The 12,913-nt window shown below is 37.8% G+C and overlaps 1 protein-coding gene across 1 annotated transcript in view; it reads left to right on the top strand.

The window, feature by feature from the left end:
• The first annotated feature begins 1,413 nt into the window (after nt 1-1,413).
• The window catches only part of MDN1 (midasin AAA ATPase 1), a 202,059-nt gene continuing 190,559 nt past the window's right edge, over nt 1,414-12,913 (top strand). The window contains exon 1 of the mRNA XM_044675390.1: nt 1,414-1,515. Within this exon, the coding sequence (XP_044531325.1) occupies nt 1,414-1,515 (102 nt within the window). The remainder of the gene's footprint in view (nt 1,516-12,913) is intronic.

Raw genomic sequence — 12,913 nt, 5'->3', positions numbered from 1 at the left:
ATAGAAATGAGGCATTTTCTAACTCCCCATCCAGCAACTTACAAAGGCTATTATGTAGCCTTTTCTGATTTCTGTTCTCTTTCTATGGTGGCCAACTCCTTCCCTACTCATGTAACAAGAACTCAGCTTTGCCTGGTAAAGGGGCAACAGTGAGATATAGTAGAAAGAACACTGGATTTGGGGTCATGGGAAATGAATTTAAATCCAGACTTTGGGGCTTAGTCCCTATGTCATCTCAAGGAGTTTCCTTATATGTAAAATGAGAAGGTTGGACTAAGATCCCTTTCAGTTCCAATGGTCCATTTACCTGTTCTGGTGTGTTAAATTTTTTTTTTCTTTTTGTTCTAATGATTTTTATGACAATTCTGGAAATGCATGAAGAATGCATGATTTCTGTCAGTATGAGAAGCTCCCACAGAAGGAGCTCCTTCGAAAGAAGTTGTCTGAGACTCATGGAAGATGGGACTCATCTCAAGGTCACACCTTCAGCAGTGGTATTTGAACCCTGAAGTCTTTTGGCTCCAAGCTATGTATTGTAGAGTGTAGCTATTTGTATATATCTAGACACCCTTACTTTGTTGCATGAGAAAAGGGAACATAGAGGAACACTTTAGTTTTTTCTTGGCACCCAACACAGTGTTGGTGTTCGTCTTTCGAAGACAGTAACACATAGGTGTTGGACAAATAAAAAAAGTCTTTTAGGTAGGTTGTGTACACTAAGCCAGGGCGAAAACTTTAGTAACCTGACTAAGCAAAATGTTTTTTCTCCTCAAGAATTTTACAATCTAATCCACGCTTGTAAGCTTCATGAAGTCCAGTTCTCTTCTTGGATACATATTTACTAACACAGTAGAGACTTCGCTGCCTGAAGAGGGAAGCCAAGGGACTGACGGCAAACCACCCACAAATCTATAGCTGGAGAGGACCGAAGGTATAGCTTCCAGAGACTACATGTCCCATCGTGCACTACACCTTCCGGAGTCGGTCCTTTTGGGGGTATTAGCCTACTTTGAAGCAGTTAAGTGATTTGTGTGGCTCAGCATTCTCCTTTAATCGTGGTCCAGACGCAGCTTTTGTGTCCATCCTCCCAGTGAATTAGGCCTAAGGCTTTTTAAGGTGGCCTAAAGCCCACCTTCCGCCCCTCCCCCACCCCGTCTCGAAGGGTGGCGGTGCTGGCGTCCTCCCACGTCGCCGTCGCTGGCGGATGACGCAGGGGGGCCGCGTGCTAGTCCCACGTGTGCGGCTGCCCAGGAGCCGCGGCGGCCGCTTTCCTTGGGGGCGGTGGCGGCGGTAGCGGTGCCATAGGGATAGTGCTGCTGTGGGGAGCCAGAGATACCACGTCAGGAGGAGGGCGGCCGACTGCCGGAGCCCTTGTTGGAAGGTGGGGGTGGGTGGGAAGCGGGTGCTGGGGAAATGGAGCACCTGCAGCTAGATCTGGCGGCCGCCCCGCTGCGAATCCTCGCGGCCAGGAACGAAAAGAGCCGTAGCGAGCTCGGCAGGTTCCTGACGAAACAGGTGAGTGCCCCGCTGTCGACCCCCATGGCCCAAAGAGGGGTGCCAAGGATCCGATTGCAGAGATTCGCCGCCGCTCCCCTCCAGCCTCAGCCCGCACCAGAAACGCCGCGGGGGTAGGGTAGGGTGGGGTGGGGTGGGGGCGGTGTAGACTAGCTCTTCCTCACCTGGCATCCTTGGGGCTTGAGACCTTGATTGTTTATCTCTTTGTATTTGTGGGGGCGGGGGTCTTTTTTTTTTTTTTTTAAAGGCGGGGCATAGTTGATTTTTTTGATCCTGGTTGTCGATCCTTCCCTGCGTGGTCTCTGGAAATAAACCTAAATCTGGTTTGTTTTCTGACATAGAGCCTTGAAGGCTGTTATATTTCTCCAAGTACGCAACCTCCAGGTTTTTTTTTTTTTTTTAAATTTAGGGATAGTGATTGGTTTCTATTCATTTTCTTCGCTTCCTTTCCTTTCCCCCAGTCTGCACCCCCTTTTCGGTTTATAAAGGGGCAAGAATTTTTACTGTTTTCTTGTTATCTCTAACCTAGAGGAGGGTGCAAAAAAAAAAAGTGTGTGAAACCTATCCTCAAGGAGCTTGCAGTCTAGGTGTGGAGACGTGATTCAAGAATTGTGGGAAATTGCAATTCGGTGCTATTAGTGTGATACAGACAATAAGTCCCATAGGAGATGAGCTGTGTGTGCTGGAGCTCTGAACTATGCCTTTTTGGATTAATTGATTCTTAGGAACAGGGCCATGAATCAGTCTGGGGTGGGGGATGCAGAGTGAGGATAAGGTGCTTCCCTGCCTTCTAAGAGCCTTACAGGCTCATGGGGGTGGGGCACCTGCCCAAATGATGGATACCGAGGAGGATATGTACAAAGGAAAAATCCAGGAAAGGTGCTATGATTACTGATTAAAAAATCTTTTTGAAAAAATAAAGAAATATGATGTGTAAATGTAAAATATGTAAAGCAAAAAGTTTACTTTATTACTATGATTAAAAGAGTACTTTAATGACTGGAAAAGGAACAGTCAGGGAATACTTAAAAGAAGTGGTACCACAAGGAAAGGATAGACCTCTATAGAGGGAGATGGGATGGGTGCTTGGGAAAGAAAGAGTCTAATCTATCTATCTATCTATCTATCTATCTATCTATCTATCTATCTATCTATCCATCTATCCATCTATCCATCTATCCATCCATCTATCCATCCATCCATCAATCCATCCATTCACTTATTCATTCATTTATTTAGAAGCCCTCACCTTCTGTCTTGGAGTCAAAACTGTGTATTGGCTCCGAGGCAGAAGAGTGGTAAGGGCTAGGCAATGGGGGTCAAGTGACTTGCCCAGGGTCAAGTAGCTGGGAAGTGTCTAAGGCCAGATTTGAACCCAGGCCCTCCCTCTCTAGGCTTGGCTCTCAATCCACTGAACCACCCAGCTGTCCCCCAAGAGTCTAATTTAGATGTAGTGATAGAATAGGAAATGGACTTGCCCTCTTACTTTAGGGGATTGAGAACAGGCCACGTTATCTGGGGGCACTGAATATGAGAAAAAGATTAGTAGGAGATAAGACTAAAAGAAATGGTATTTTGAAGGCTGATTGTGGAGGACTTAGGATGCCATGTTTAGGAGTTTTTACTTTAGTCTACCCTGGGGAGCTGTTCAACATTTTTGATTGAGTGCATGCAGTGATCAGAAAGAATTCTTTTTTTGGAAGATTACTTTGGCTGAGATGGAAAGGATATATTGGAGAGCATAAATAGCTAGGATGATATTCTAATAGTTTAGGTGAGAGAAGTTGAGGCCTTCGTTTATTGTGGTTATAGTGGAAATGTACAGATGTATTAGGTACAAATTCCTACTTGTTTGCCTCATTATAGTTTGGAAACTTTTGTGTTCTTGGGGGCTCTTTCAACCCAGATGAAGCCCAAGTAGTTCTTGTCCAGATAGAAAGCAGGCCATCCTTTGTGATGCACTTGGTTCTTGAAAGGGGAGCCCAGCTTAATTCAGAGAAAATCATCATCAAAAGGTTGGCCTAGAAATGGTGAAAAAAAGTTTTGAGGGGTGGTGAGGGGTTCATCATTATTCATGAAATTGTACAATAAACTAGATTTGTCATGTTTCTGTATTGGCTGAAGTAGTACCCACCTCGTATTTAGAAAAAAAAAATCTGATTTGTATCAAAGAAGAACTAATAGGATTAGGCAACTGATGGATTAGGTGTGGGAAATAAGAGGGAATAAAGCATCAAATGGCTCAATTTATAAATGTGTGACTGACAGGATGATGGTTTCATTAGAGATTGTTCCATGGGTTTTGGAGTGAAGAAAATAACTTCATTTTGGACATGTTGAAGTATTTGGCAGTTGAAAATAAGAGAGTGGGTTGGGGGGTGGTGGTGTGGAGCAGTTGGAAGTGAAGATAAATAATAGGGAATTATTTGTGTAGAGAGCATATTTGAAGCCTGGGAAGTAGATGAACTGACCATAGGCCTGAATGAGTGTAGAGAGAAGAGACTAATTAATTGGTCCATAACTGAACCCTGTTGGGACTCTCCAGAGTTTAAGGTTTGGGAGGAGGATGTCTGAGTGCTATGGGAGAAGGGGATATTTAACAATGGTGAATTAGGTTTTGGAGGATAAAGAGTACAAAGGATATTAGCTCTTGGAATGTTAATTAGCATTTATAAAGCCTTCCAAATCAAGTGAGGTGCTACTTTTATTTCCATTTTATAGTTGAGGAAATTGAGGATCACATTTTTCTAAGAGACTTGCCCTATTTGAATGTATTTAAATCCAAGTGTTTGTGACTTCCAAGTTCAATATTAGATCCATTATTCTAGGCTGCCTTCCTAAAGAAAAGTACTTCTGGAAAAGAGGCATTTCAGTAGAGTGGAAGTAATAAAAGCTTTTCTGTATTGCTGGGTTTTGAGGAATCTGCAGTGATGAAAGAAGTGGAGACAATGAATAATAGCATACTTTCCCCTTAAGATTGGCAGTGAATGACAAAACAGAGAGGATGATGATGGGGCCTATAGGTTAGGGGAAACCTGAGTATTTTTACAGCAAGGTGGTACCGGGTTATGGAAGAGGAGGTAAGGATTGATTGTCTATGTCTTCCCTAGGAAGAACAATATCCTCTTCCAGGCAGACTAAAAGTAAAGGTAATAGGGTGTCTAATGGAGTTGAGAAATTTATAGTAGTGGAAGGGATTCTCAGGGATTGGTCTCTACTCAGTCAAATAGGAAGCAAGCCATCTACTTAGCAATGGGTAGGTGTAGACTTGGAGACTTGAAAAGAGGAAGCTTGTAATAGCTAGTATAATGACTCCTATCAATTCACTTATAGGACTCAGTGTGGCATAGAGATTAGAGAGCTGGTTTTGATGCTAGAAAGACCTGAGTTCAGATCTTGCCTCTGACACATTGGGTGTTTAATACTGAACAAGTCATTTAAACCTCTCAGAGCTCTAAGCATCTCTGAAGAGAAGTTGAAGAAAATATGCCAACCTGAATTAATAGAGGGAGTTTCTTCACTTGGGAGTTCTTTATATTGATTAAAACATAGGTATTTTTAAAAAACAATTGTATTTTGAAAGTTTACAAAGTTAGGAGAATAAAATGATTACCTTGTGTCAGTAAGAGTCTCATTGAGTTTAGACAGGACACATTTGTCATAAGACTACTGTGAGATATGTTTCTAAGTATATACTGGGCTTTGTGACAGCTTAAACTTGAGGAATCAGAGATGCCTGGGAGAATTTTGAAAAATGTCATTTACAGAAAGATGATTTGCTTCCTCTAAGTTATTGTCTGTACAGTTCATATGACAGTTGACAGTCATCTGTGGCTTTGTGATGGCTCTTTCTAACATTGCTGTGAACTGTTAAATTTTTTATTATTTAACTTTGTGTTTTGACTTGTCCTTGCAATTAAGTGGAATGTTTCTTTATAGCACCTAGCTCAGCACCCTGCACACAAAATGTGCCTCTTTGATTTATATTGATTTGAACAACTGCATCCTAAGTTAAATGATGTCACTATTAAGGTTTATATCTGATGTGCCTTAAATTCATATGGAATCATCAGCTCATTATAGTTTTCTACTTAGTTTTTATTAACCACAATTTACTTTTGCTGTCCGTACATATAGATCTATTGGCATATGTGCGTAACACCCACTGGATATATAAAAAAGATTTGTGGGAATACTCTAGAGTCCTCAATACATAGTAGTTTTCACATTGACTGAGGCTATAAGTTGACTCACTATTGACTTGCTCATAAAAAGCAATTCCATTAGGCCTTCTTAAAAAAATTCAGCCAAGCCTAAGGGGAAATAAATCTTTTTTGAAAAAATATACTTAATCATTATTATTCTTACTTAGGTGTGGAAAACAAGTTTTTTTTAACAGAATATAAATAGTGAGGCTAGTTGCTTTTTTGGCCTCTATTAGAATGTCTTTTCCCCCTTCTGTTTCTCTTAAAGGATGAACATTGTAAGTATGGATTTTGTATTGAAATACTTTTCCTGAAGTCTGCTGCCCCCCACCTGACAGAGGTGCTGGTTTCAAGATGAAGAATGACTCATACTTTGGGCATGACCAATGTGGGGATTTATTTTGGCTTTAATATGTATATTTGTTATAAGGATTTTTTCCTTTCTTTTTCAAATGGGTAGGTAAAGTACAAGAAGGAGAGAAAAATAAGTGCTTGCTAATTGGGGAAAAAAGGGTAAAAAACTTTTTTAGCCTGAATTTTCTAATTGTTTGGCTTTATTACTTTTTAAAAAGAAAAAATTCACCAAACCTTTTAGGGCACAGCAAAACCTTTTGAGTCATGTATTCAAATTTACATTTAGAATCTTAGGTATAGATTTTCTAGATGTGTATGGTACAAAAGTGAAAAAGACTTATTTTTCACTTTGCTGTTGTAGAATTTCCTTTTAGATAGAACTGAATGATGAGTAGAAAAGTCAACCTAGGACTGAGGTGGCAGATTTTTTGTCTTTCTCTATGGTAATATTGATCATCTAGCATAATTTTTGGCATGTAGTAGGCACTTAAGTTCTTGTAATTTGAAAACTTTCTATACCCTGGTTACAAATCTTTATATGGCATCATTTATTTCTGGCTTGATTATCAGTAGAAAAAATATGACAATATAAGTTAGATTCATAGAATTTTAGAACTGAAAGATACCTTAAAAATAATTTAATTCAACCTCCACATTTTACAGACTGTTAAACAGAGTCCTGGGAGTGGTAAAGTGATATATGCAAAGATATACAACACTTTAATTGATAGAACTGGTACCCTGCAATCTTCTCCTTCTGTTTGAAACTCATAGAGGTTTCTAGTTCCAACATGGATTCTCCCACTGTTTTCTCTATGTCTCTAGTAATTTTAAAAGAAATAGAAATATGTGTAGTTAGGACTTCTAAGACAGTGTTCAGATGCTCATCTTTAGGTGCTTTGGATTTTTTTGGCAATTTCTAGGTAATATCTCTATAGCCATATAGTAGTATTACAGCTAATACACATAGTGCTAAAAATTCATCCTGGAACAAAATAAAATATGGAAGTTATTCAATCCCAGGAGCACTGTTAAAAGGCACCAGATGAACCCATCTGACAGTTGGGTTTAGTACAAAAAGCAACATGCTAATGATGAAATAGAGATTTAGGCATGTGATTTCAATTCAAGTTAGGAGCTTCTAGGAGCCTAGGAAGCTAGTCCTATGTCCTAGCTTTAGATGATTTGCCCATGACTACAGAGGGCTGCTCTTTAAAGCTGGAAGGGCTGTGGGTCTCCCTTTCAGAATAGATTATCAAAGATGACCTTGACTCCTATTTATTTTTAAAGGAAATGTGTATAATGACCATAGAATCATAATACCACAGATTTAGAGCTGTAAAGGACCTCAGAGATCAGGACCTTTCATTTTATAGCTGAGGAGACTGGAACCTAAGGAGATTTAAGTGACTTGCTCAAGTTGGCATAGGTAACAAGAGTATTGAACTCAGGTCCTTTGATGCCATACTAAACATTATTTTACCATATCATTTGAATTTAAATCTCACTTGAATGATCCTCAAAACTGCTTTCTTACTAGAAATTAAGGTTCTTCCCATCTGTATTAGGGACTCCAAACATGAAGTCAAGAGAACCTTTTTTGACCTTACACCAGCTGATTTAACTGCTTCTGTTTCCTTTATTTGTACTTTTCGTCCTCTTCCCTCCTACTTGGAATTGAAATACTTGAAGGCTGGGTGCACAGCCTTGTGTTTTATTTAGTATTGTCCTTCAGATCTTTGCTAATAGATGTCTAATATTTGTTGGATTAAATAGCATTTATTTGAAATTGAATTATAACTAGGCTGTAATTGTCAAAAGACTTTAGATCCTGCTTTATCTATTTGCCTCCTTTATAACAGGGTCATCTACCTCCATGTTTTTGGGAGATTATCCAGTTGAACAAATTCTTGCAGGCTCTACCAAGCTGGAAAAGCTTTAGAGTACAGACCTGCTGTTGCTCTGTTAGCTAATGAGATCAGTCTTTATCTAGGCTCATCATAGGCTGGCTATCAGGTAGTCATAGCAACTGGCGATGGCCACTTGTAGTCATAGCAACTCATAAAAATGTGGATTAACTGTGTTCTCTGACTTGTGCCAGTTCAATATAGATTTGTCCTCATCTTCACTCACACGATCTCCGGAGTCTATTTCTCTGTATTTTAACCATCATCTTTGATAGGATAATGAGATGATAGATTCAAAATTGGAAGTGATCTTGGAGATCTTATGGTTCATCTTACTCATTTTACAGATGAGGAACTTGGGGGCTAGAGAGGTCAAGTGACTGCCCCAGAGGCAATGCTTAAGGTAACTAGTAGCTGCATGGAAACTCAGGCTAAGGTCCTCTGACTCCAGATGCAGACCTTATTCCACTACCCCATGCATTAGAGAGGAACAGGAAATGTTGGAGTCAAATGACCTAGGTTTGAAATGTGACTCCCATTGGCTAACAGTTTATTTCAGTCAAGTCACTTATAACAGTTCACATTAAGCACTTGTGGATTTATTTGCAAAGCATTCTGTAGTGTTATCTTAAAGATAAGGAATTACTTCACAGGGCTCAAATGATTTGAGTTGCCCAGCTTCATGAAGCTGGCGAAGGCCTGGAAGCAGGAATTTTAACTGAATAATTTAGTGCAACAAACAGCAAGGGTCAATTTTTGGCAAGGGATTGGTTTAAAAACAGAAGGGAGGAAATTGTTCTTACCATCATGAAGTTTGTAATCAGTAGTTACTGATTTGACTCCAAGATCACTGTTTTTTCTACTGTAGTTAGGTCAGTTTCTTGCTTTGAAATAGAAAAAAAAATTTAATTGATAAGCATTTACTTTCTCTAAGCCCTCCCATTTAATTCCTCTCCCTCACTGAAAAATAAAAACAACCTTGTAACAAATATGTATAGTCAAGGACAACAAATTTTCTCATTGGTCATGTCCAAAAATATATGTTTCATTCTGAGTTCATCACCTTTCAGGAAGAGGGTAGCATGCTTCATTTTTGGCCTGTTGGGTCATTGAATTGATCAGAGTTCTTAAGGTTTTAAATTTTATTTGCTTTGACAATGTTGTGACAATTGTGTAAATTGTGTGTTATTATAATATAAATTATTCTCATTTTACTCATTTAATACTGCATTTGTTTCTGTAGGTCTTTCCAGGTTTCTCTGAAACCATACCTTTCATAATTTATTATGCTAAGTAATACTCCCTTATACTCTATACTATTGCCTACTTTATGATCATTCTTTTAATTTCTAGATCTTTGCTAAAAAGCTACTATGTAAATTTTCTTCTTTAATTTCTTCAGGGTGAAGGCCTAGCAGTAAGTACTATTGCTAGATCCAAATGTATTTGTTACTGTTTAATTACTTTTGGGGAATAGTTTTAATTTGCTTTCCAGATTGTCTGTATCAGTTCACAGGTCTATGAAGAATACATTAGTGTATCTGTTTTCCCACAACCTCTCCAATATTTGTCATTTTAAAAAAATTTTTGTGGATTTAATTTAATTTTGTGGAATCTCATAGTTGCTTTCATTTGCATTTCTTTTGTTGCATTTTTTCACATGGACATTAGATTTCTTTTTTAAAAATCCTCTTGTTCATATCCTTCCACTTTTTATCAGTTGGGGAATGGGGATAGTGGACTGCCTCACAAATTTGTTGAGGGTAAAAAATTATGTACGGTTTAAGTCCTTTGAATTGTGAGACATTAACATTATTGTTGTTTTTGGTTAAAATGATTTTTTTTCAAAATGCCTAGGTGTTCAAAAAATATTATTCCTGATTTCACTCACAATAGTTTGACAGGGATTTTTTGACATCCCAGGTTATTTCCAGTTATTTCAGACATGGTTGAAGGCATTAATCTAAAACTTCAAATAAAGATTTGTTTATATTTTTGTTGCCTGTTTAGCAAAGGAAGAAAATATAGACTCTGATACCTTTTGGAAAGATTTTTCAACAAGGGTTGAAACAAAAGATTCTTTGATTAGGCTTGACCTCAGAAGATTGCTTTGAAAACTTTCTTAGATCTCTGGTCTGAGTTTAGACTTCAGTAGCATAACCTTTGAGAGCCCAGGGTCACCTCCAAACCTACTTAAGGGAGACATGGGAGGAGGTTCAACAGAGCCCATAAGGAGATACTCTGGGCAGCAGTTTTTCCTTATTCTGTGTCCTGGTTTTTCCTGCTTTTTTTCAGCTCTGTGCCCTATAACCCATAATCTTGAAAACTAAAATAAAAACTAGGAGGTTACTTTAGGTTATTTTTGGGAAACCAGGTAAGAGTAGTTCAAGATACTCATGAATGGTAGCTTCCATTTTAGGAATTTTCTCAGTTGAATGCAAACATCCTTGGTATACTTGCTAGCTTCTTATGGAAGGTGAGGAGAAATGATTCCTTTACATTCTTCAATGATATCCTCACTTTCAAAGTTTTGGGCCTTCATGGTCAATATATGGATTAGTTTAACTTGTCTATGATTTTTTTTTTAAGGGAGGGGGATTTGGTATGATGAGAGAATAGTAATAGTGATGCCAAAAAAAAAAGGAAAAGGAAGAAAAGAGGCTCATTGAGTCATTTAGCAAAATGTGCAGACGAGAACAGAAGGAAGTTCAAAGGGGAACACAGATAAGCAGGTTGGGTTTGAAATTGTGTCGAATTATGTACTTTTAAAAAAGCTAAATGAAATAGTTTTTTGGTATCACATAGTTATCTTTTTCTGTTCTCTGTATATGAAAATGTTCCTATTTGTTGATGTTTGTCAAGGTCAGAATAACAAAAAAGAAAATTATTTTAAAGGTATCTTATTGTGGCAATGTCCTCATTCTAATCTAGGTCATTTAATTTCAGGAGAATAAAGAATTTGTCAACATAAAAAAATTTTTTTTCAACCTAATTTTTTTAACAGTAAAAGATTTTCTTTTTGAATCTGTAGAGCTTAATGAGAATCCTTTTGTTCATTTTAATCAGTTTACATTTTATATACATTATGTCTCTTCAGCCTCACAGCTTAAATTACTGGAAGTAGGTATTTAAGGTGTTAATAATCCCACATTATATATGAAGAATTTGAGGATTGAGATCATAAGCCTATAGCCAGAGTATGCATATTGTTTGGATTTGAACTTAGACCTACAAGATTGCAAGTCCAGGATTCTCTCTATGGATCCCTGTCAGATTCAATTTTTTTCCCACTTGTTTACTTAACCATTTTAGCAGGACTTTAAATTGATGACAACAAATCAAAACCGATCATCAAAATACATTCAATATGAAATAATCATGGCAAAAAAATCCAAATTCAAACTCTCTTTATTAATCACTAAAGTGATTCAGTGACCTTTTAGTGAATTGTCAAATAAACAAGGTCCCTGTTTCTGGAACATGCTTCTAAGATCTGTTTTCATGGGCTTTTGTATTTATGCCCACATCATACTTCCTAGCGTTATAGTCATTGTTTCAGGGTCATAGAATTTTAGTGTAGAAAGGATATCTGACATCTTCCTTCCCATGCCCTCCTTCTATAGCTATGTTTCATATGGCTTCTATATCTGATGCTATACGTTAGGGTGAAGGGGCTCTTCTGACCTGATCCCTTATCACTTAGTGGGCCAGGGAAGAGCACAGACATTATTGACCTGTGGCAGATATAGTTTCATAGATTTTGAACTGGAAGGGAGCTCAGAGGCCATCTAGCCTATTGTTCTCATTTTGCAGATGAAGAACCTGAGGCCCAGAGAAGTTGATGATGGAGGTCTCTTAGATATTAAGACTGAGAACTGAACCTAGATACTCATACTCCAAATTCAGCCCTCTTTCCATTGCACCATGATCTATTCTCATTTCAAACTTAGCATTCTTTTCTCCAGTACTAAGCTGTTGTTTCTATATATATTTATATATAGAATGGTTTTGGTAATTTGGAAAAACTGAGTTTTTATGATCTTACTAAGACTTACCAGAGCAGTTTGTGACAGGGACAAAACTTCTAGATACAGATGCTCTCCCCCCCTTTTCTGGAATCCTCTAATGCTGGAAACTTATTTATCCCATGCTTCTTGGGAGGAGAGAATTCATTAGCTAGTACCTAGAATAGTGAAAATAGGAGTGATGAGATTCTAGGTTCCTGAGAGGACTTGAAAGGTGGGAGTAAAAGTTTCTGGCTAGGTAATTGTAGAGTATTTGTTACATAGATGATCAAGGCTAATCAGCCCTGGCTAATAATATCTTTTCCCTGTATGACACTTAAATGGAGGAGAAAAAAAAGGAAATAAGCATTTATTAAGTACTTGCTATATGTTAGGCACCTTGTTAAAAAAGGATTTTTTGTATAAAGAACTGGTTCTATTTTTTGCCTTTTATCAATAATGCCATAGAGTCATTAGTCACCACCTCCTTCCTTCTCTCCAAGATTTCTTGTAGTCTTTGGGCTTGGATGCCAAAATATCTTTTTGTTTTCATTATGATTGCTTTATCTTTATGATCACCTGAGCTCAAGGCCTTAAAATTAATCCTAAGGGAAAAGGAAGATAAATCCAGAAAAAGACATTAAATTCTGGAATATCAAGTTCTGATTATCATTTGGCCTGCTATTCTACTGAGTGATTTTTTTTTTAATAAGCCTCTTTATCTTTAGGTTGTTTGTGTATAAAAATGGAAGAAATGATATCTCCAACTCACAGTATGCTGTGAAAAATATTTTGTAGCATTTTAATTGGCATTTGCAGTGTATTTGAGGCAAGGGGACAGGATATTTTTTCTTAAAAAAATTTTTTTAACGAATACCTTTTTTTTTATACCAGTGTGTCCTGTAAGAATCTTCCTTTGGAACAAAAA

This window comes from Gracilinanus agilis, chromosome 4 (genome assembly GCF_016433145.1).
Source record: "Gracilinanus agilis isolate LMUSP501 chromosome 4, AgileGrace, whole genome shotgun sequence".
Classification (NCBI taxonomy): Eukaryota; Metazoa; Chordata; class Mammalia; order Didelphimorphia; family Didelphidae; genus Gracilinanus; species Gracilinanus agilis.
The sequence above is the reverse complement of the archived record's forward strand: the minus strand, read 5'-3'. Positions and strand labels throughout refer to the sequence as shown.